This window comes from Pyrus communis, chromosome 8, assembly GCF_963583255.1.
Source record: "Pyrus communis chromosome 8, drPyrComm1.1, whole genome shotgun sequence".
Classification (NCBI taxonomy): Eukaryota; Viridiplantae; Streptophyta; class Magnoliopsida; order Rosales; family Rosaceae; genus Pyrus; species Pyrus communis.
This window is the reverse complement of record NC_084810.1, coordinates 26,190,537-26,215,413: the sequence shown is the minus strand read 5'-3', so window position 1 is coordinate 26,215,413 and position 24,877 is coordinate 26,190,537. Positions and strand designations below refer to the sequence as shown.

The 24,877-nt window shown below is 37.0% G+C and overlaps 2 protein-coding genes and 1 long non-coding RNA gene across 3 annotated transcripts; all 3 read right to left on the bottom strand.

Moving 5' to 3' along the window:
• Positions 1-3,982: 3,982 nt before the first annotated feature.
• Positions 3,983-4,455, bottom strand: LOC137741438 (uncharacterized). Its single transcript, XR_011069295.1, has 2 exons — positions 4,248-4,455; positions 3,983-4,169 (listed from the first exon to the last, which is right to left on the bottom strand). It is a non-coding gene; the product is annotated as an uncharacterized lncRNA (long non-coding RNA).
• A 2,102-nt stretch (positions 4,456-6,557) lies between these two features.
• Positions 6,558-8,886, bottom strand: LOC137743711 (accelerated cell death 11-like). Its single transcript, XM_068483646.1, has 4 exons — positions 8,635-8,886; positions 7,917-8,089; positions 7,573-7,718; positions 6,558-6,833 (listed from the first exon to the last, which is right to left on the bottom strand). Exons 1-4 carry the CDS (start codon positions 8,854-8,856, stop codon positions 6,715-6,717), a joined length of 660 nt encoding a protein of 219 aa, XP_068339747.1. The 5' UTR covers positions 8,857-8,886; the 3' UTR covers positions 6,558-6,714.
• Positions 8,887-12,759: 3,873 nt separating this feature from the next.
• LOC137743469 (G-type lectin S-receptor-like serine/threonine-protein kinase LECRK3) lies at positions 12,760-15,655 on the bottom strand. Its single transcript, XM_068483364.1, has one exon. The coding sequence runs from the start codon at positions 15,579-15,581 to the stop codon at positions 13,167-13,169; it is 2,415 nt and encodes an 804-aa protein (XP_068339465.1). The 5' UTR covers positions 15,582-15,655; the 3' UTR covers positions 12,760-13,166.
• Between the last annotated feature and the right edge of the window lie 9,222 nt (positions 15,656-24,877).

Here is a 24,877-nt window from a genome sequence, read left to right as displayed (position 1 = left end):
CTTCCAAGAATCATGAGATTTCGGTCTATTATGCTAGCTTAGATGATGTATGGTGTAGAAATAAGATGATCGTCAACAATGCATTAGCATTTGCAGTAGCTACTGAGATCATGTTGAGCGATGACATTGAACCGCATGCCATTGATGAATGTTGATGTAGAACTGATTGGTCAAACTGGAAACAAGTAATCCAAGTCGAACTCGATTCGCTTGCGAAACGTAAGGTGTTTGGACCTGCAGCTCATACTCCTCCACATGTGAAGCCCATTGGCTACAAGTGGGTTTTCGTTCGAAAACGTAATGAGAAGAACGAAATTGTGTGTTACAAAGCTCGTCTTGTTGCGCAAGGCTTCTCATAACACCCTGGGATTGACTATGACAAAACTTATTCACTCGTTATGGATGTGATTACTTTTCGCTACTTTATCAGTTTGGTAGTTTCTGAAAAAACTGAATATACAGCTGATGAACGTAGTAAATGCGTATCTTTATGGGGATCTTAATACGAAAATTTACATGAAAGTTCCCGAAGGACTTACGTTGACTGGGTCAAATATTTCCATATCTTGGAACACACTCTCAATTCAGCTAAGGCATTCACTTTACTGTTTGAAGCAATCCAGAAAAATATGGTATAACCATCTGAATGAGTATTTAACTAGTCAGGGATATATGAACAACGAACTATGCCCTTGTGTGTTCATTAAGAAGTCACATTCCAGATTTACGATTGTTGCAGTATATGTCAATGACATGAATCTTATCAGAACTCCTAAAGAGCTCGCGAGAACTGCTGCGCACCTGAAGTCGAAATTTGAGATGAAAGATCTAGTAAGGACTCGATATTGTCTCGGTCTTGAGATAAAGCATTGTTCGGATGGAATCTTAGTTCATCAATCGAACTACACCCAAAAGGTGTTGCGCCGCTTAAACGAGGATAAAGCTAAGCCTTCAAGTACTCATATGGTCGTTCGATCACTAGATGCAAAACGATATCTTTTCCATCCGAATGAGGATGATGAAGAGATTTTAGAGCCTGAAGTTCCTTATCTAAGTGCGATAGGTGTTTTATTGTACTTAACTTAATGCACTAAACCTAACATCTCCTTCTCTGTTAATCTTTTGGCAAGATACAGTAATGCACCAACATGCAGACACTGGACTGGCGTTAAAGACATCTTTCGCTACCTTAAGGGTACTACATATTTAGGCTTGTTCTATCCCTACAGATCCTTGAATGATGTCACACTCTCTGCTTCTCAAGTTAATCTCGCCTTATTGGTTATGCCGGCGCATGATACTTATCTGATCCGCATAAGACGCGTTCTCAAACGGGTTATATCTTTACCGTTGGAGGCACCACAATCTCTTGGAGGTCAATTAAACAAACCTTAGTTACCACTTCGTCTAACCATGCTAAAATTATCACCTTACATGAAGCAACTCAGGAATGTTTTTGGTTGAAAGCAGTAGTGAACCATATTTGAAGCTTCTGCGATCTTTACCCCGTTGTAGATGTCCCGACGACGATTTATGAAGACAACGCAGCATGCATCAAACAACTCAAGAAGGGTTATATCAAAGGAGACAACACCAAGCATATTACGCTGAAGTTCTTCTTCTCACATTAACAACAAGAGTATCAGAAGATTGAAGTCACGCAAATCTGTTCGCAATACAATCTGGTCGACCTCTTCACCAAATCAGTGTCGAAGACGATGTTTCAGAAGCTTGTTGAAGGAATTAACATGCGTAAACTTTCTGAGTTGTAACATTATTAGTTCTTTTTAGAATTGTGTCAAACTCAAGGGCAGTATCCTGAAGTATACTTGCTTGATTTTAATGTACTCTTTTTCTCTACGATTAAGAGCATTTTTCCCACTGGGCTTTTACTACCTAATGAGGTTTTAACGAGGCACCCACCTTGGACTGGTCATATTCCTGATGACGTCCCGTAGACGTTTCTTTTTACTTTGCATTTCTCACTCATTTTTCCTTAGACTAAGGATTTTGTTCCTACTCTGGATTTTTACCATAGCCATAGGATTTTTTGTGATACTTACTTCTTTATTCAAGTTCCTACCTTATTGAGAATAAGCATTGTTCCCATAATCAGTGTCAACGAGTCGACTTCCTCAACCTCTACATGATGCTGAATCCACTTAAGTATTCACACACTCAAGAGGGAGTGTTGTAAACTTTCCTAGTTTATGTGTGATTGTATAAATCATAGATTAGATTTTATTCTAGTTATTCTTTCCTATTAGGACTTGTATTCCTTGGAGAAGAAGAATTTCTTCTCTACCTTATTACTATAAATAAAGGCACTACGTAGGGGAAATAATATATCTCTCAACACACATTCCTCTACAATTCTACAAACACATCTCTCTTCTTGCAGCTGACCCCCTTCCCCTTGTCAGATAAAATAGGCTACAACAGCAACTAAATTAAATTTTAGCTAAACTTCAACTGGACTTTCTAGTTGTATGTTAATTAAAAAAAGATACTTTAGACTTTCTAGGTGTCTGCTAATTAAAAAGAGTGTGTTTAGATTCAGTCCAAAAATCTAATTTGTTTTCAAAATTGAGTCTACTTGTCACATACTTATATAATAATAAGACTATAAAATGTTTCAACCGAAATTTATTTAAGATAGTATTGAATACAACTAATTATAAAGAGGTAGATTATAAGCAAAAAATATCTATAATATATGCAACTAAAATCGATTTATCTGTGATATACGTAGATTATCGACAAAAAAGTTATGATATCAGTATATTTTTTGAGTTGAGCAATAGCAGTACTGCATTAGTTAGTTAGATGTTAGATTAGCTACCGATGGGGTTCGAAACTACATCGTCATGCAAGGGCATAACACATTTCCACCACTGTGGTAAATGATCACTTGCATTAGTATAGTATTTAGTAAAGAGACTGAATGCTCTACAGTTGAAGGAATTTATTTTTACAATTCCTTAAAATTTTCAGTTTTATCACAGACTAAACAAAAAGATAATCAATGGACCTATTTTTAGAAAGTGGACTATTCCTAATAATAACATCACAAAATTGGCTTTATATTGAATTTATCCTTAAAAAGAATACTATGATGTCTAGTTTCTGAGAGTTACAACAAGTAGCGGCCTATATAACTAAACAAAAGATGTTTATTAGTGATTGTAATTTGGAGTGCGTGATTACTATTTTTGAGTATTTACGACCATTAAAAAAGATATCTATAATCTATTTACAAGGAACTAGTAGAGTTCATTTTTAAGATGGTAAAGACTTAGTGCGTGTTATGTTTAGGATTGGGCCTTTAAATTCCAACTTTAAATTTCAAGTAAATAGTTTCATTTCTAAATTTTTACAATTCATAGTTATAGTCTCCTTCACTCTTACACACCCACTACCCAAGCCTCTGCCACCATCATGCCACAACCACCTTGCCATCACCACCTGCACCACGCCCACCATTATCGTCGTTTGTGCCGCCACTGCAACCGTTACTCCACTCCCATCACCATTGTTGAAAACACCACAACTATGACTTTCACTATATACACCGCTACCAATCATCAAACAGCCTTCACCACCCACTAGACTATCACCTGGCCCCTAGCACATTTACCAACTTGCACCTTCTGTATTTAAATTTTATTATACTTTTAAATTGTGTAATGTTAGGGAGATCAAATTTCTAAATCAAATTTTGTAAAGCAAATGATGTAGATGTTGATGATTGAATTATTACTTAAGTGTTGTTTAACGTGTTTATTTCTTATTAGTGACATATAATTTGGTTTGTAAATTTGGTTTAAAAAATTAGTCTCCTTAACATTATCATTTTAAATTATTAGACAAATAAAAAAGCTCACAAATTCTAAAAATATTAAAATCCATAATTTCAAATCCTGTCATTTTGAAATTAATTAGTAATTTTAAATCTCCTCTTCTGGACAGAGAGTTAAGAAAATAACTTAGAAATAAAATGACATCCGTAATTCACTCTCAATATCTAATCTAAGTAAATTAAATACATAATTTCCAACAGGTTGTACATTTGCGTTTTCTATTTATACCTGACAACTTGATGATCTGAGATTTGATTCACCAACTAGACTCCGCCGCCATGGCCGTCCAGTTCAACTTCGACTAGGTTGCTGTTGGGGTGGGGTGTTAGCACAGCTATTCATTCATCACATAATTCTATCTAGTTGTAGAGCTCTAGATGGACTCACTGTTCTAAAATTCGGTCACAAAATCGGAACGTATATTAGACGGACGCCTGGACAGGAATAGGCGGAGCTGTCAGGGGCTGGGAGGACGTATATGGAGAACGCCGAAATCTGGAAAAAAAAATATTTGTTGCAGAGGCTCCGTTCGGTGTTCGCTCGAAGAAGAGCCTGCCTTTTTACCTCTTTACGATGGTCCCCCCATCTTCTCTTTTCCTTCTTTTATTTTCTTTTAATTTATTAGCCCCTCGTCATCGTCTCTTATACTCCTATCCTATCTCACCAAAACAATCATTTTATGATCTTATTTTTATTTTATTCTTTTCTAGGTATTATTTAATGAATTTTTTTAGACCACACCATATAATATGGACTCAAAACTCTCACCTTAAACATACATTCTTTAAAAAAATAAAAAATAAAAAATACATGTTATATAATAAATTGAATTAAATGATATAATATATATATATATATATATATATATAATTTACACAAAATTGTCTAGCCTTACCTTGACGCTAGGTCTTATCTCGCCACCCGACTATCATCTAGATAGACTTGTATGCTTTTAAATTTTTGTTCCCTACTTTGGATGTTAGTACGTTCTTTCTAAAACAAAATTTTTAATTCTTTGCCAAACGGACCCTATGCATCAAAATTCAGAAATGCTTTTTATTTTCATAGTTAGCATAAAATCCTCTCCACTATTGAGCCTATAGTTGCTCAGACATTTATAGGACCTGGATCCTCTTTGAGGCAAACCCTCGGGATCCTGCTGAGCGAGAAACATGGGTCGTTGAATTTCGATCCAACGGCTACAGACAGGAGGATCCCTCTTAAAGTTATAATAGTTATAGTCGTTGGATCGAAATCCAACAGCCCATGTTTGTCGCTCAGCAAGATCCCGAGGGTTTGCCTCAGAGAGGATCCAGTTCCACATTTATAGGCTGTCTACTTTGTTTTGGGGTAGAGAATTTAATTTAATTACTAAACTCAAATTAAGAGGTGTAAAAAGGCAAAAACGCCCATGTAACTTAGAGTTAAATATAGAATAGGCCCTTTCATCGCATTCTTGCTAGATGGTGATCTACAAGCTATTCCGCTACGAGTAGTCATTCCACATGCCCCTGATCACAAAAACTTCTGGAATATAGACCCTATTGGCCCAGAAGACAGGACAACCGATTTGGGGACATGGCCTGGGCAGAAGGGGAAATTCATGAAATTCTACTCTGAAATTCAAAGATGTGGTAGAAAGGCTAACTACGTCATCCACAGGATCACGTCGTAAATGGTTGACACAATTGGGAGAAAATACAAGACATGTTGTCTGAACAAAACCACATCCAATGGCATCCCTTCTTACTCCTATAATTGACAAGAACTTATTTATACCGAGTTCGTCGCTATGTTAACATTTTAACTCAATAATGCAGTACCATATAAAGAGATATTTACACATATCAGTCTATATTGGATCAAGACGCCACGTAGTTTCCCGAGGGGTGCATGCAAAACTTGCCAACCCGCTTGGCGGCTGTTGAGGGCTTCCCCCTGTTTTGCGTCGTCCTTGTTTTGATTGGTCGTTCCGGGTGTGCTTTGATATGAAAGAGCGACAACTTTTTCCAATTATCAAGTTGAACACAAACGTCCATGAAAACATGCCGTGAATTGACGTAGCGTTTGTCATTATATAAGGGCGGCGGATAGAATTTGAAAAGAGTGTGGGCTAATATCTATAATCCCATGCTTCAACGTTGGATTTGTTATTTTCTTTCCTTTTTGCTGCAAAACCCGACGATATGGGACCAGGGACATGAACCTTCCCTGCTTTCCGCACACAGCCAACCCTTAACCTTTTTTTCTTTTATCAAACGTCAACCCTTAACAACCAGTCATAACACTAACTCAACCCAAAATTGAAAGGGAAAATGAAGTAACAATTTTAGCTTCACACGTGAAACTTAGATGGGAGCTATTAATGAAATTTTTAATTTTGGGTTTGAATTCTTACGGACTTATCCATAAGAGCTTAATTTCTAATTATTTTATACAAGGTTATCTTCTAAATACTCTATAACCACAAAAATTATTCATCCAATTTAGCCTATACTTAAAACAAATAATCTAGCCCATATACCTAAGATGTGATGTGTAAGTGCACTACAAGAAAAGGGAAAATAAGGTAAAGAACCCGTGGCCAATATGAAAATGTGACTTTTTACCACGCTTTGAACTGTGGCCAGACCTTCTAGTTCAAAAAAGTTGACCAACAGTACACGAAGTATGGAATGGAATGGAATGGCAGGGCAATGAAGATAAGAAAAATATCATAATTACAACAAAATCAAATAACAATCTGATTCCTTATAAGATTCATCACACTAATATTCAATCATACAATACACATGAAATACGGAAATCAAAGCATATTTGTAAAAATGCATAAAGTGCGAAAGAATGAAATCGATCAAAGCAAGCGTAGCAGCTCTTGAACTGACTCCCTTGAATGGAATAAGTTATCAATGTAGTGTATCAGAGGATCCAACGCAGTAACTGTCCTTTGCATCTGAACAAAAGCCGATACCTCTGACAAAATAGAATACCAAACAAACTGTGTTACCAATCAAGTCCAACCCTCATGGATCAATATAGAACTAGGGTTACAGTTATAGCAAATAAGCAACAAGTATACCAAGACATGCATGCAGTGCAAAGCAGAAGCACTTACATGCAGGCATGGCCATTCTCGGTACAAACAGAAGTAGCCTTCTACTTCCTATATCCTTTATGAACTCTAGTAACGAAATAGGTTTGTAGTTTTGTGAGATTCGACTGGTATGGAAGCAGGGACTGCTACCTTGTTTTATAGCTAGGGCTTTCATCAAATCCAGCCTATTAACGAAAAAGACTTCAGCCCAAACTCTGTTAAATCAATTAGAGTCCCATAATGATTCTATATCTTGTGTTTACGTAAGAAGGGTCCTCATCGATTGTATAGGGTTAAGGCTCCAATATATTTACTTCATTAGGGCACCGAGAATCCTTGAGAGTCTAATGTCTTGTAAACCAGTCATCTAGCCTACTAAATATTCTCGGCATAATTTATTGTCATTGATATTAGAATTTACATATATAGCATTCATAGTAAGTTCATGTTAATTATGCTCAATATCTCAACCTAAGATTTTTTTTTTTTTTTTTTTTTTCCCTCTCTATATTGGATATGAAAGAAAGAACCTGCAACTGGCCACGGTAGCTATCGAAACCCAGTTTGGGAGCAGATAGTATGACGACAATGATGAGTTACATACTAGAATAGTCTTACCATCTACTTTTAGCCTTTTGAAGAACAGTGACTTTGTAGGAAGGTTTTGCAGTGCACCCGCAACAGTCTTTCTACTAGCCCATCCGTAGTAGGGGTAAAAAACTTGTTTATATGCTGTGTTAACCGGATCCATGAGAGTATTTTCGCTGTCCAAGTGAAAAAAGAAGAAGAACATGTGAACGGAAATATAAATCAAGTGGATATGAGAAAATATAACATATGAGTGGACGTAGCAGCACAACTACGGATGAAATTGTATTTGCAAATGAAAATGATCTTATAAGACATGTCAATGAAGCAATGAACTAAGAGAAGATCGAGGCTAGGGTTGAGATAAGTAAAACCTTGAGGCCATAATTTTCTCGAATATTATCTTAAGCATCTCAAGTGAACGCTTCACTCTGATGAGCATTCTCGAGCTACTACTAAAGTGCTTAATGGTATTCTTCTGTATGTCATGGTCAAGCAAGTCTTCTAGAGTATTAACTGACTTTCCTGCCTTTACAACCCCACTAACCTGATAACCACATCCACATTAATCAAAATATAACTACAAAACCCAAAGAAACACTCACATCAAAGGGAAGTATTGAACAAAATCAAAAGAAAATTATGAATAAAATCATCTTTGAAATATGTAAAATGTCTTAAAATGAGCGTTATATAACTTAAGAGCTGGTTTGAAAGTGCTTTTAAAATGACAAAAATTGTTTTTAGAGAAAATATTTTTGAGTTCTAGAAGTACTTGAAGTACTTTCTGGAATGAACACTCTTCTAACAAGCAGTTGAAGTGATTTTTCCGAATTCAGTTGCGTTTTTGCTAAGGATTTATTCTAAAAATATTTTCATCAAAAACGATTTCAGATGTTTTAAAAACACTTAAGAAATCAAACCCCTCATCAATCACAATCCACCAAAACCCTAAAGTACACCCAAATTTTGTATGAAACTTTAGAAATTTGATTCAAATTAATGTAGAAGAAAATGACAAGGTATCAAGCCAAATCTACCCATCGCCAAAAAGCATCAAACTCCTCATCAAGTGTAAGAGATGAATAATACCTTAGCAGAGTACTCGATGTCGGCGAACTTCATAGCGACGCCTAAGTGTCGAATGAGAGGAGAAACGAGATGGCAGGATTGAGTGAACTTGTCAATTTCCATGGTTGGTACCGGAGAATTCAGCTGAGCGCCCAGTTGTTCAAATTCATCTGCCAGCCTTGTCAGAATTCTCTCATCTTTCCTTCCCACTACCCTTGCCATTCTATAATTTTTGTTCACCATGTCTCTGCTCCTTTCTCAGACTTTTATAAGTCAACCAGTCAAATGGTCGGTATATATTTAATTTTAATAATTTTTCTTTTGTATAACAAAAATTATTCAATGTATAAGTTAACGGTGGTTCATCTGTTAGAGCAATTCCACCCCTCCCAAATGGAGTTATTGGGTGACTCAATTCCGCAAATCAACAAAAGCATCAGTAGCCCACGCCCATCAGTTAGGCGATCTTATGGGCCCAACACCGACGGTCCGAGCCATTGGGCTAGTTAAAGGCTTTCACTTGCGCTATTGTTTCGTGCCCAAATCGGAAAAGTTGTTAAATTTATACATAACTGCTTAGAAATTTGTACTTACTCAATCTAGAAGTTGCTGAGTGGCTTACAGAGTGTTGTTAGTTGGGTTAGCTTGATTTGGCTATGGAACTGTGCCATTGATAGGTTTGATTGTGATTTGATTTCTTGCTTTGAGCTCCAGTTTGATGATGACTAGCTGAGGGGGGTGTTATGTTGTGATTAGAATTGTGAAAGACAGATAGATCCTTATCGAGCTCCCGTAATTTGGCTATGGAAATGTGCCATTGGTAGGGTTGATTGTGATAGATCTCTTGCTTTGATGGAACTGTGCCAAAGGTGGATAAAGCCTCCTAAAGAGCGAGTATTCTTGTTTCTTGTGCTCCCGGAAACATCAAGTGTTAATGCTTTTTGTGAACATGGATGAGAAAATAAACTTCATCTTAAGAGTGAGTTTAGTAGAATCAGAAAGAAGAAGAAAAAAAATGTGTTTGACAGCATATATTATGGGTAATGATTTTGATGGTCCTTTGATGTTCGAATGTGGATCTGTTTTTACCTCTGCACAAGAACCTTGTGGTTGGCACTTTAGGAAATTAGATCAGTTTGTAAATAACATGACACTATTATAACTCGTACGTGGAAATATGCTAAATTAGTCCCCCAAATATTTGTACATATGGAGTCACCAAATTTCCACATGTTTTCTCAAGATTTGTTAGTGCAAGATTTCTGCCAATGTGGTTGCTACAATTGAGAATGGCAATCTCACTTTATGATGAACCTTGGTCTTTTCTCTCATCTACCTTTGCCGCCACTCTGAAAATAGTTTCTGATAGAAGTTCTACACTCGGGCTTACTTAATTAGCTGTTTTTCTGAACTTTGCTCCCATCATGATTTTTTAACAGCTTGGGTGGTGGAGGTTGCTGAGAGTACTGCTTCCTTGGTTGCCAGATGGCAGGGGGTTGGTTTTACTCATGATGTGTTGAACACTGACATTATGAGCATTTTGGGTCTTACCATCGATTATGGTCCATTTGGACTTCTGGATGTATTTGATCCAAGTTACACGCCAAATACCACGGATCTTCCTGGGAGGAGATATTGTTTTGCAAATCAGCCTGATATTGGGTTGTGGAATATTGCACAATTCACCAGAACTCTTGTAGCTGTCAAGTTGATAGATGATATGGAGGTGAATTATGCAGTGTAAGGGTACTTTTCATTCCTACACCTTTATCGTAATTAAATGTATGTTGAAGTGGGAATTAATTAAATTTTTTATTTTCTGGGGATCTTTTACGGATATGGAACCAAATTCATGGATGACTATCAAGCTAAAATGACCAAAAAACTTGATCTCCCCAAGTATATTAAACAGCTGATCCCCAAAGTGGATTACACAAACTTTTTTTGGTTGCTATCCAATATCAAAGCTGATCCTAACATTCCCGAAGAGGAGTTGTTGAACCCACTAAAGGCTGTTCTATTAGACATTGGGCAGTAGTGAAAGGAGGTATGGATCAGCTGGGTGAAAATCTACGTAGAGGAGGTAAGATGAACTCTGGTTTTCTTATGATTTCTATCTAGGAAAAGTATATTGGTTTGATACCGATACTGTATTCATCATAGACGTTATTTCGCTCAGAATATTTATTAAACTCATCCAGTGGCTAGAGTCTCGTCAAAAGCGAACATGTCATTTGATTTTCTCACACATTATGGTTGCTACTTGTGCAGCTGGCCACAAGCGGCATCTCAGATGAGGAGAGGAAGGCATCAATGAATGCGGTGAACCCTAAATATGTTCTCAGAAACTACTTGTGCCAGAGTGCCACCGATGCGATATGCAGATAGATGGATAGGGAAAAGGAAGATCTGACCTGAGGGCAGCAAGATCATTGGCAATTGGGGTGCATAGGTAAAGAGAACAAGAAGGAGAGTAGGGAAAAAGCAACAAAAAGCAGAAATAGAACGCAAAGAGAAAAAGCAGGGATTGGCACCGACCCTAAACGGAAATAGGCTTTGCGGCAGAAGAGAAAGCTTAGTTTTGTTGCTGTTCTCACTCAGGGAGAGAATGACTCCCCTCGATTGTTGGTTCATTCACTTTACACATGCGTTTTTGCCTTTCTCTCTTTCTCTCTGCCTTTTTTCCTCTCTCTCTCTAGTCTTAAAAAGCTTCAAACTTTTGGCTTCTGGGTATTCAAAGGAAGAAGGAGGAGGAGGAAGAAGAAATAGGTACAATTAGAACATAAGATTATCAATTTAACTTCATTATCTCCTATGTGAATTAAATGATTGTTGAGTTGTATTGGGTTTTCTTCTAAATCTTTCAAATTTTTCCAATTGGGTTTTGTCTCTGATATCATTTCTGGCATTGGATAGCTGCTGGACTTGCTTCTTCATCACCATCTTCTTCCTTTTGTCTCCAAACTTTTTTAGTTTGCTTTAATTTATAATTTTGGGTGAGGACTTCTGATCAATTTTTCCAGCTGGGTGAAGAATAATTCAAGTGTGGCCACTTTTTTGGGATGATTTTAGGGGGCATGTGGCCATCTGGAACATGGTGGGGTGGGGGGCGAAGCTACAGTGTGCGTTGGAGAAAAAATGGAGGAAAGTGGGGTAGGGTGGAGCTACAGTAAGTGTCGAAGACAGAGAGGTCGAGCTTGCAGAACCTGCATGGTGGTCATGGCAGGGAGGAAGCTCAACGTTGGGGAGGTAGCAGCGAAGAAGAACCGCGAGACTTAATTAGACGGAAACTGGGCTTGACGTCGTAGTCATGGCAGCAGCCGTGGTCTGCATTCAGTGGCTTGCGAGGCGACGTCTGCCAACAACTTTTTTCACGGTTAGGAGCATAACGCATAGGTTTTTAGTCCTTTAAGGGTAAATTAGTAATTTCATATCAAATTTTGATTATAATTATCATAAACTTAGAAGAGTGGTTATAATTCTAAATGCGGTCTAAATTTTAGTTATTTTTCCAAATTTTCCTATTTTATAAGTGAACAAGCTATAATTGATAAACAAAGACGTGTTGATGAAGACTTGTAAAGTGTTAAGTTTTAATTTTAATAAGAGTACTATTATTCATACACATTTTTTTACTTTTCACACACTTGTTGATTTATGTCTGTTGATTTTCTTCAATTCATTTGATCTAATGGTCAAAAATTAAGAAAGATGTGTGATAGGTAAAAATAGGAATGTGGATTCCATCCTTTTATAAGATCCCACATCGTCCGAAGGAGAGGAGGTGATGTGCCTTATATGTACATGCCCAAGAACAAACCCATGAGGGTGTGGCCCAGAGCGGACTAAACCCTAAACCATGCGGACTGGGATGTGACAATTTAATATCAAAGCCACTCTCCGGCCGAAAGCGTGCCAACGAGGGCGTTGGGCCCTTAAGGGGGTGGATTGTAAGATCCCACATCGCTCTGGGGGAGGAGGTGATGTGCTTTATATGTACATGCCCACCTCCCTATAGAGAGACACGTTTTGGGTGGAAGCCCAAGAACAAACCCGTGAGGGCATGGTCCAAAGCGGACAATATCTTACCATGCAGACTAGGATGTGACAATTTCAAGGTTTGGTCCAAAGCAGACAATATCTTACCATGCAGACTAGGATGTGACAATTTCAAGGTTTATCTTTTCACCGATGTGACTCTTTTACCTTTACATCCTCACATGCTCCCTTATGTATGGCGAATTTTCAAGTCAAGCACGCAGACAACACAAATTGTGTGGCGTGGAGTACGTGCTGTCGTTAGGCTTAACACATAGGCCAACCTGCTCATAAAAATGGTTAAGGTTCCTCCATCAATAATTCCTCTATTTATTAAGACATGGAAAATGACGGATCAGGTTTTATACCATTGATAATTCCTCTATTTATTCGGACAGTTCAAGAGAATTATCATACATTCAATACCGTATAGTATGTTAAGAGCTAAAGACTACTGGAAAATAAAAATACACAAATTTTGATATACATAAGAAATGGATTATTATTGGAAGAACTTAAAGTACTGAACTTATGAAAGAAGATGGATCGGGTGGAGCTGAGACTTCGACAGTTCCTTCGAGCATCAATGTGACTTTCTTCATGGTAGGTCTAAGCGATGGATCCTCCAGAATGCACCATATTGCAATCATCACATACTTCTCCACCATCTTCATGTCATGCATTGCCTCATCGTTATTCTTGAATAGCTCGTGCAGCTTATTCTGCTTATAGCAATCATACGCCCAATCAGCTAGTATCATTTGACCTTCATCCTCTACCTCTGCCTCGAAATGCTTCCTGCAGAAAATAATCTCTAACAACAAAATTCCGTAGCTGTAAATATCAACCTTTGCCGTGATAGGCAACCTTTTCCACCATTCAGGGGCCACATAACCTTTCGTTCCCCTGATTCCGGTTGTGGTTAGAGTCTGGTCGATTCTCAAAAGCTTTGCTAAACCGAAGTCAGAAATTCTTGCAGTGAGAGAGTCATCAAGAAGAATGTTTTGAGGCTTGATGTCGCAATGTACGATTTGGCTGCTACACTCCTCGTGCAAATACAACAGCCCTCTTGCAATTTCCAAGGCGATTTTCCTCCTTTGATACCAGTTTGGCATCGGCTCTCCAAAAAGGAAGCCCGCTAAAGATCCGTTGCTCATAAACTCATACACAAGAATTCGGTGCTCTCCCTCATAACAAAATCCAAGTAGCTGGACTAAATTTCTGTGGTTTGTTCGGCCAATAGCACTCACTTCCGCTTTGAATTCCAAATCATTTTCTCTGACCCTAGTGTCTAAGCTTTTGACAGCAACGCTCTTCCCATTATCAGAGGCTAGAACTCCTGTGAAGACTATTGCAGAAGCACCGCGTCCTAGCTCTTCCTCGAATTGGTTCGTAGCGTTGTTTAGCTCCTCATAAGTGAAATGCTTCAAATTCATACCAGAGATGACTGGATAAGGTTGACACACCCTCGCTTTTCTCGAATAGGCTCGGGAAACAACCAAATAGGTTATCAATGGTAGGAGGAAGTTTAGAACCCCAGAGCCACTCAGGATGATTGATCCGAAAAGGATCAAAGTTTTATTGTCTTTCTTTTCTGTGTTGGAACCTCCACCCCATTTCACAGTCAAATTTTGTTTCCCAACTTTTATCAGAGTTTTTCCAGTAATATTGGGGTCAATTGCCCCATTCGAGAAAGGGAGTCTCTTCTTATAACACTGTCCACGGCTGTTGTAAACTGCCACAGCACAAAAACAATCATCTAGGCAATTTTGTCGGCACCAATCCTCAGGTACCCCCTCAAAAAGCGTGTAGTCTCCGCCCCAGCAATTTGCGTAATTCAGCTCTTGAAATTCGAATAGATCCGTCTCCTCCTTTGACGTTTCACCACAACTCTGTGGAGCAAAGTTTTGCTTGCATCCTCTGCGCTCATCCTCCGGATCAATAAAGGAGTAACCATTTGGGCACTGGCAAGTCGGTCCTTGATCTTCAATCGTGCAAAAGCTGTTTAAGCCACATGCCCCACCGCCGGTTGATTCCATAATCGACGTGCAGATGTTTGGAGGTACGAATGGGGATGAGGAAGTGGACCAAACCTTAGGCCATCTTCGGGCGCTCGAGCTAGTGCTTTTTGGGAAAACATAGTGCCTAAATACTCCATCATACTCTAGTGTTGCTCTCTGGTAGAAATCTTGCATTGAAACCGTATTGGATGATATGGTACTGAGTAAGCTTCCGTTCTTGGATGTGACGTACATAAAGCCAGACTCGTTGAAGATGAATCGAAATCCAATATTTGGATTTTTCACCGACCAATACGCCTGATTGGGCGTATTTTGTGGGAACCTTGTAGTCGCAAGTACAAGATTCCCATCAGGTTTTAGTGAAAACAGGAATCTACCAGTCGAGTAATTTGTTGCCGTGTAGCGCGCATAGAGTATGCCATTCTGATTTAGAGTTTGTGAGGGTAGAATTGTATCGGTTGGATAACTAAAGCTCTCCCACACATTGGATGAATTTCCATTCGCCAACACAAAATTTCCGGTGTCTAGCATGGATGCATAGGCAACTCCACTACCGGCAGATTGAGTGTACCATATTCGCTTGCCAGTTGCATCATTGAGAATAAACTCGCCATCGACCGTAAGCTCCACTTTTGATCCCTTTGGCACTAGATTATCCCCATTGGCTGACCAGACAATGGTTTGATTTGGTATCTTATCGAACCAAATGGCTAGCAGGAACCCATCTTTTGCGATTTGTCGAAAACCGAAAGCAAATTCAGCAGATGGTGATAGCCAGGACGAGTTATCATCTTTCAGTGCAGTGAGGGATGAGCCTAAAGATATGTTTCTATAAGTTTGAGCAGTGGTGGGGAATGGTAGAAACGTGAAAAGGAAGAAGAAGAGAAGATTTTTCAGTGGACAGGCCATGGCAAAATTACAAAGGTTTTCAAATAAACTATATTTTCTGTTTCAATCACTCGCAATTTTTTATTTCATCCTCTTCAAGTATGAAATAAAAAACTTAGTTGCTGGACGACCAGGTGATTTCTTCGTATTTAAATTACAGGATCAAACCACAACAACGTCAGCAATGAGCTCATTTTGGTGACTGATTGAATTTCGGTGGCTTTACTTGGAAACCGTCTTGTTTGACTCCTTCAAGCTTCATGTGCTTTATTTACTTTATTCAATTGTTACAAACAGTAAAGTCATTTTAAAGTTATAATGATTATAATCGTTGGATAAAAATCTAACGGTCCATGATGTGCTTTATTTACTTTATTCAATGGTTACAAACAGGAAAGTCCTTTTAAAGTTATAATGATTATAATCGTTGGATAAAAATCTAACGGTACATGATGAATCCTATGAGCATTGTTTTTAAGGTGCTTTGTTTATATATTTTATCGAAAGGCCACAGCCTACGACACTGTGGGAATGATGCATCGAATTGTGGTTTCTTTTTTAAGATTTAAAAAGATAGCATCCATTACTCAAATGGCAAATCTCCAAGTGTAATATCTGCCATGATTGATCCTTTTTCAAATCGTTTGTGAGAGGACTCAGCACAGGTGACTTATGTAGTTACCTGCCATCTGGCTCCAATTAGTCACCTGGTTTAATAAGATATCTGAGATCATTTTTAAAGAAAATTTCAAATTTAAGATTCAAATTATAATTGATGGCTAATGTGTCAATTAAGTTTTGTGTTAAATTTTGTACTTCACTAATCAAATTATCAAATGTTATTTTATTATTTAAATAGAACTTTATATGGTTTTAACTATTAAAAAAATGTTGAAACAAAATTTTTATTGGTTAAAATATTAGTGGAATAAGAGATCTACTATTAAAATGAATTAAAAATAAATTTGACATTGATAATTTGATCTCAAATCACAAAGTCTTCAAATCCAGTCAGCAAATAACACTTCGGCTAGAGAGACTTTTGATGTCAATATGCATAGTGACATTCCACCTAGGATTTTGACATCTTTTTTTGAGAAGCTCTGATAGAACTATGATGTATGCTCACAATACACATAATCAATCATTTCACTTAATCTTGGGTTTTTTTTTTTTTCAAAATTGAAAAAGTAACATTTAATGTGAAACTTAATTAGAATTAGGTTAAAGGACCCATGTCAATTGATTAGGCATATGGTAACAATACACCATAGTTATGGAGCAAAAAGGCTCATACTAGGCTTTTTTTTTTTTTTTTGTCAAACAACATATTTTGTTAGATTAGATATTAAATTAGCCACCGACGAAATTTGAACTCACGCTATCATGATAGGCTTAATTTCGTGCAATATGTTGAAGGGATCATGATAAGAGTGTGCCCCTCCGTAGTCATCTTGAAAGACAAAGTAGAAATGCAAGATTGTCTAGAAAAATATAAATCTCCCGGTCGTGTCAAAATCACCTAGAGTAATACATGTGAAGTTTAAAAGTAAGCCCTTATTATTTTGTGCATTTTTCGTTCTACTTTAGTCTGGATTAGACAGTTGAAGTTTTCACTCCTAGTCGTATTCGTGGTGTTTTGGGTAAGCAACTTTTAGTCTATCTTGGGATAAACTCCTGTCATAGTTATTGTTCATTAGCATCCTCTTCTATGTCCTCAGATCAAAGTGAATACAAACGACCTTGTTAGAGGTAAACCGGGACTTATATTTCAGTAAGCATCCTATTGCAGCACCAAGTTTTACTTATATTCCATGGCCTGAGGCCCTTAAGCGGGACTCCCTTCTACATCTTTATTCCATGTAGTATTTTGTTTTAGTTTTTATTTAGGCTCTGATCACGGTCGGTCTAGTTGTATTTGGATCAGGCCCACCATTATATTCGGTCTGGTTCTATTTAGGCTCATCATTTGGACTTGGCCCAGGACCGACCCCTCTAATTTTTCAGAATGTTTTTTTGTTTAACACCCAAGTCTTCAATTTTCTATAAAATAAAATAAAACTTATACTCATATATATATATATATGATTATCGCAAAACACTTACTAGGGTGTTATTAAGTTAATCTCACACCTACACCTGCACTTACCCTTTTTATCTTTTATTTTGACGAAAAAGTACAATGGAGGAAGAAATCGTCATCAATGGTGCCTATGAAGTCGAAAAGGCAAATTTACTTTCACTTTGTATGTTTTTACAAGTTTTAATTTGACTCTTTGACGTGGAAAGTTTGCTGGATCGCAGCTCCTGAGTGAACTAAAATCGTAACCCCGCAAACTGAAATTATGGGCAGCCGCACAAGCTGCAGAAAAATGCCCAATTAGCTGAATTGATTACTTTTTGACATTTAGTTGAAAAACAAGATACGGTGACATGTTAATCATATATGAATGACATAAAACTAACATAATGAATTCAAATTTAATAAAAAAAACTATCTCAAATCATCTCTTTACTTTTTACGACCATCAAACGATGATATAATAACTGCATGCTAAAAATTTATTATTTCTGCAATCAAATGTCAAAAAATGATCAATCCAGTTATTTAAAAAAAAAAAAAACAAAAACAAAAGTGTCAGTTATGTGTAACAGGGGTGCCAAAGCATATTTAAACCTTGTTGAGAGTGATGTTCAAATTTTATTTTAATGTAGCACATAGATTTCAACGTTTAGTTTTCCGTAATAAACAACTTGTGCGAGGTGGACATGTATTAGGTGTAGTAAATCGTAAACTAATCATAATTGGGATTTTATATTGCTTTATAATTTGATGGTTTTAAAGTTTCAAGACATGAAATATCATAGTAGAGAACCGCATTTTTATTAGTCTCTAAACATGATATAAGATATATTAATACGTAAGAGCATTTTTCCTGTATCAATACACGTCGCGCACATATAAATGACTTGTTTTAAGGACAAAGTCTAATATTTTTATTTAACATTTGTTTGATCATGTGCGTGTTTTAAATTGTGTATTTACTTGCATGACAATTTATGAATTTTAAGGGGTATTTTTATAGCAATTAGATTCCCAACACAATATAACTTCTCAAATCACATATACCGTAAGTGAGTTAAATTGTTAATTGTTAAGAAAGAGGGCAACCAGTGGAGGTCGAAACCACACTAGAGTGCATAGGCATTATTACTTTCCGTCAATGCTGACACGCCCCAATCCCAATATCCCCACATACCGAGGTAGGCACGTGCTGGCCGACACCCGAGGGTGATGAAGCCATTTTAAACATGCTTACCAATAAAAGGTGTGATATTAGAATGGAATATGTCAAAGCAGAAACGTGTTCAGAGTATACAATTAACTAAGAATAATATGAAAGAATGACTATGAAAAGATACTAACAAGGAATTGATACCTATACTAAGAAGACACAAGGATACTTATGTTGTAGAGTCCTGATGTCGGGATCGTGTGCCTCAAATCCTAACTCCTGAAGGGGTGCAAAACAAAAAAGGTGAGTGGACCAATTTTATAATAATAGTACTAATAATAGGAAACCATTTGCTTTATGAACATAATAACTCCCTATTTTGAAAACACATATAATACTACATAATAGATTTTCTAAAAACCCTAGCATGCCATGAAAAACATTTGTAAAACAAGTATGTGTAAAACTTGCTCAGTAATGGTGAAAACGTCGTCCGAAGGTAAATCCGTAAATCTCATCGATACTATACTCTTTAGGGGTATCATAATCGCTCGAAGGCAGTACATGTCTATCATCCAAAGGTGAAGCTGAATAACCTGTCTATCACCCAAAGGTGAATTGAATAACCTGTTCATCACCCGTAGGTGAAGCTGAATATCTTGTCTATCACCCGTAGGTGAAGCTGAATCAAATAACATAACATCCACACCCACACTAGCCGTGGCTAGTGAAGATGTTTAACACCGCTTTCGGCGATGAAGCTAGGGGGTATAACATACATCATATCTCACTCCTCCATCATATGTGTCCTATGGCTATAGACATTTATACCAGTGTTGTGTGGATGTGCTGTATGATAACCCACTAAATACGTACCAAAAACATATCTCGAAATCTCAAGTCAAATCACCAAAGCTCAAGAGTTTAAAATCTCATTTCGTAAACCATAATAATGCACATCCGTAAATCCATAAATAAATCATATTCTAAAGTCATAGAATTTCATATACGAGAATCCAACAATGCATATTTGAAATCCTTTAGTAAAACATAATTCTATAAAACATGAATATTTTATTTTGTAAACCATCATTATAGAAATCCAATCTAAACTTATGCGTGAATTCATAAATTCATGAACGAAATCCAACGATTCATGACCTTTAGTAATATGTAAATCCGATAAATCATAATTATTTTGTAAAAGCTAGCTATTTTAATAAATTATAAGAATGTAACTCTGTAAAACATATTATAAATCATATTCTATGCATGAAATATGAGATGATTGCTAGGCAAATATTTAATAAAAACATATAAGTTAGGAAGGGGTCCACTCACTAGTTTTCTATTGCCCGAAAGCCGCTCAAACTATCGAGAATGTGATCACTCCCCACCAAAGCGCTTAAACACAATTAGGAACCTTTTAATAAGACTCTACTAAAATGTTATAATTTGGGAAAACAAATGGTAGATTCGGATTTGGCACATTGAAAAACCTAAGGAGGGACCTCGGGTTTTTCTCTCACGCACCGCCGCGCGTGGTGGCCGGCCACCATGACTCACCGGAAAATTGAACAACTCCAAAATTCCCAAATTTTACAGGAATGAATATCTCGATGAAAGGAACAACTTTCATACGATTAAGGCCAATTTAGCCGGAAAAAGCCTCAATTTGCCATGAAACCACCAGAAACCCTAGAAATGGGTGGCTTCGATCCGTCACCCCTAGGCTCCGCCGCCTCTAAAATCGTTTGGTCTTTGTTCCAGGCCTCAAGTGGAGTCTAATGGTGGTGGAGATGGATAGAGTTAGCTTCAGGTTTTGATGAATCGAAGCCAAACTCGCCGCACCCACTGTGCGGTTTCTCTTAAAACCAATCTAATTTTATCAGTTTTTTTGGGTGGGAATGAGAGAGAGAACGAATGGGTTCGAAGTAAGGATCATTTTGGCACCGGTCCTATCGTTGACGGTGGTCGGAATTGGAAGATACACAGGGTTGGGTCGAAAATAAAGCACGGATCAAGGGAGGTCTGGGTTCCTTTCCCTCTCTCTTCCCTCATTTCCCTCCTTTTTCTCACTTCTCATTGGTCATTCTCTCTCTCATATTTCCTGATTGGTTCACACCACTCCCTCATTTCTTTCATTTATCTTCTTTCCCAATCGTCCATTTCTCCTTTCTTTTAATCTCAGCCATATACGTGGCTTTCCAAAATTTGCTCCAAAAATTTGGAGCCTTCTAGAAAATGATCAATTTACTAAAATGCCCCTAACTTTAAACGTTAATATCTCATTCGTTAGAACTCCAAATCACATTCCATTTTCGCTCACGCGTTAGTAGCAACAAATATTACGAGAATACACCAAGAAAATAAATTTTACCTGACATGACAAGGTGGTCAACATAAGTCATATTTTCCTCGAAAGACATTTTCGTAAATTCACGTATTAAAATTATAAAAATCATAATTTTTGGGGATGGGCATTACAAATACAATAAAACGCCATGTGCACAGAGAAGTTTGTTGAAATAAGATTTTATTGAAAGATTTTATTTACTTTTGTTCTATACATTGTCATTTTAACAGTGTTTTTTAGTAATCAATTTTTTTTGTACAGCTTTTTTTTATTTTTTATTTTTAATTAATACCTCACAATAGGCTAGCAATAATGTGATTCACTCAATTGTTCATTAAATATTATTTGCTCTATTTTTAAACATGTTCAAAACATCTTAAGAGACATGTAATGCCAGTTATACAAAAGGTCTTTGGCACGCGGATAATAATGTGATTAAATTAGTTGTCAAATGATTTTTTTTTTAACAAACAATATTATCTACATTAAGGGGAGGGGTGAGCTTAGCCTCACAATGGAGCAATAATGTTTTGTGGTGTTACAAGCTTCACAAAAAACAATTGGATAAAAATGCCTCTCAAATAAAAAACTTTTAAAACAACCCAAAATAATGCATCAAATGTGGCAGGAGTATCTTCGTCATTTTAACAGTATTTTTTAATAATTAATTTTTTGTACAATTTTTTTTAATTTGTACCTCACAATAGGCTAGTAATCATGTGATCAATCATCTGTTCATTAAATATTGTTTTTTCTATTTTTAAACACGTTCGAAACATCTTAAGAGGCGTATAATGCTGGTTATAAAAAAAGGTTTTCCGCACACGAATAATAATGTGATTAAATTAGTTGTCAAATGATTGTTTTTTTTTTTTTTAGTGTAACAAATGATATTATCTACACTAAGGAGGAGATGGTGGGCTTAGCCTCACAATGTACTAGCAATAATCTGATTCAATCAGTTGTTTATCAAATATTATTTTCTCTATTCTTAATGTAAATTCTATAGAGACCGATTTTATTATGTGAATTCAGCTGATTTAATTGGTTTATGAGGGGTTTCTTCTAGCATGATCTAAGATTATTCATTTACTTCAAATACTTGACTTTCCTTTTGTTAATTTACGCATATAAATACATTTAAAACTTGTAAGTTGCGTGTAGTATGCTGCGATTCAAAAAATATCTTACGCACGCATGTGAGTGCGTGCATAAAGGCTAATTATATATAAAGGTAACAACCCCTTTTGGGGTCATAAGCTTCACAAAAAAAAGTGGGTAAAAATGCCCCTCAAACAAAAAATTTCAAAAGCAGCCCAAAATAATGCATCAAATGTGGCAAGGGTATTTTTGTCATTTTAATAGTATTTTTTAAATAATTAATTTTGTTTGTATAATTTTTTTTAATAATTAGTACCTCACAATAGGCTAAAAATAATGTGATTCAATCAGTTGTTCTTTAAGTATTATTTTCTATATTTTAAACACATTCAAAACATCTTAAGATATGTGTAATACCGGTTATAAAAAGGTATTTCGCATGCGCATAATAATGTGATTAAATTAGTTGTCAAATGATATATTTTTTCTTCTTCTGAACAAACGATATTATCTACACTAAGAATGAGGGGGTGTGCTTAGCCTCACAACGGGCTAGCAATAATGTGATTCAATCAGTTGTTTATTAAATATTATTTTTTTCTATTCTTAATGTAAATTCAATAGAGATCGATTTTATTATTTGAATTCAGCTACTTTGATTGGTTTATGAGGGGTTTCTTCTAGTATGATCTAAGATTATTCATTTACTTCAAATATTTGACTTTCCTTTTGTCAATTTACACATATAAATACATTTAAATATGTAAGTCGCGCGTAGCACGCTGTGATTCAAAAAATATCTTCTGCTGAGTGCGTGCATGAAGGCTAGTATCTATTAATTTAGGGTAACTCAAATTTACATCATAAGCACCTTATGTAGGATCCCACATCGCCCGGATGAGAGGAGGTGATGTGCCTTATATGTACATGCCCACCTTCCTATATAGAGATGTGTTTTGGGTGCAAGCCCAAGAACAAACCCGTGAGGGCGTGGCCCAAAGCGGACAATATCTTACTATGCAGACTGGAATGTGACAATTTGGTATCAGAGCCACTCCCCGGGCGTAAGTGTGATGACAAGGGCGTCGGGCCCCTAAGGGGGGTGGATTGTAAGATCCCACATCGCCCGAGGGAGAGGAGGTGATATGCCTTATATGTACATGCCCACCTCCATATAAAGAGAAGCGTTTTGGGTGGAAGCCCAAGAATAAACCCGTGAGGGCATAGCCCAAAGCGGACAATATCTTACTATGCGGACTGAGATGTGACACCTTTAATAATTCTTCTTTTACATAAGAATAATTTAATGTATAAGTTGACTAAGCAGTTTGAGCTTGTAGCTCAAATGGTTACGAGCGCGCCTTATCTAGGTCGTACGTAGGAATTTTCTCACTTAATATTATTTATATAAAAAAATCAATTATTTAATGACGATAGTGTTAAAAGTTAATGTTTAAGTTGTAATATTTGAATGAGGATCCTCACTGGATCCTATTTGTGAGGATCTTGGGGGATCATCTAATCATGTCTGTTTATCGTACATCGTGCAATCAGAAGTCATTGTAAATACTTTTATTTAAAATCGAATATAAACAGTATCTGATGAAAACTGGCCACACGATGTACGATAAACGGACACAATTGGGGGATCTTCGAGATCCTCACAAAGAGGATTTGAAGAGGATCTTCATTCATAATATTTTAGTTTTGGCTTATCTCCTATTTTCCATAATCTTAATATTTTGACAATTTCCAATTGCAAGAAATTGAAAAATGTGTTCATATGACCAATTTTCCACAGAAGAACTTAGCATTGCAACCTTCCATTGCTCACAAGTGCTGGTATTAGAGCTGGAATAACGATACAAACACTCATACAAATATAAGAAATAGCGGGCCACGGTCTCCTCTGTGAGAGCTTTTCTCTTCCTCGTGAGAGACTTTTTCACCGTTGTGTGAATGATCTTCGTTTTCTTTAATCTGCGTTGGTGCCAGCCTTAACTTTGGTTAGGGTTGGTACTAGTCCCATGTTTTTTATGCGTGTTTTGTTTCAATGGTTTGCTTGGTTAAGTTCTTTCTTGCTCTTCATGTTGCTTGCAAATTTTCCTCCCATCCCCTACAATTTTCACAATCTCATCCTATATTTTCTCCTTTTGCCTTTGATTTCACCTTTTTGAGACTTAAACTATATCCCCCTATTTCCTCCGTACTCTTTGACCCATCCCCCTCCATCATCTTCATCTTTTGGTTCCGCCACCTCTATCTTCAATTTCGGTCGATTATCGTTTTCGTTTACTGCGAGTTGTCACGCATCTTTAGTAGGGTGTCTAGAGATTTTGCTTGGGTGCTCGAACTACCACCCTTGTTGACCATTATTGGTCCTACTTGTTGTTCACCCTTGTTGGTGATGTTGCTCATGGACTCTCCCAGCGTGCTTCATTGTTCTCGTGGCGGCGATTCTTGTTGGTTCTTTGAGGATGTTGCGGCCTCTTGCTTCACCAATTCTGGGGTTCTTGATGGTGTGATCTAAGGTGATCGTGTTGGGAGGCGGTTCATGAAGATTGTTGGGTGGTTCTCTAGCAGCAGCATGAAGACTAGTTTTCTAGTAGTTTTTCTATTTGTTT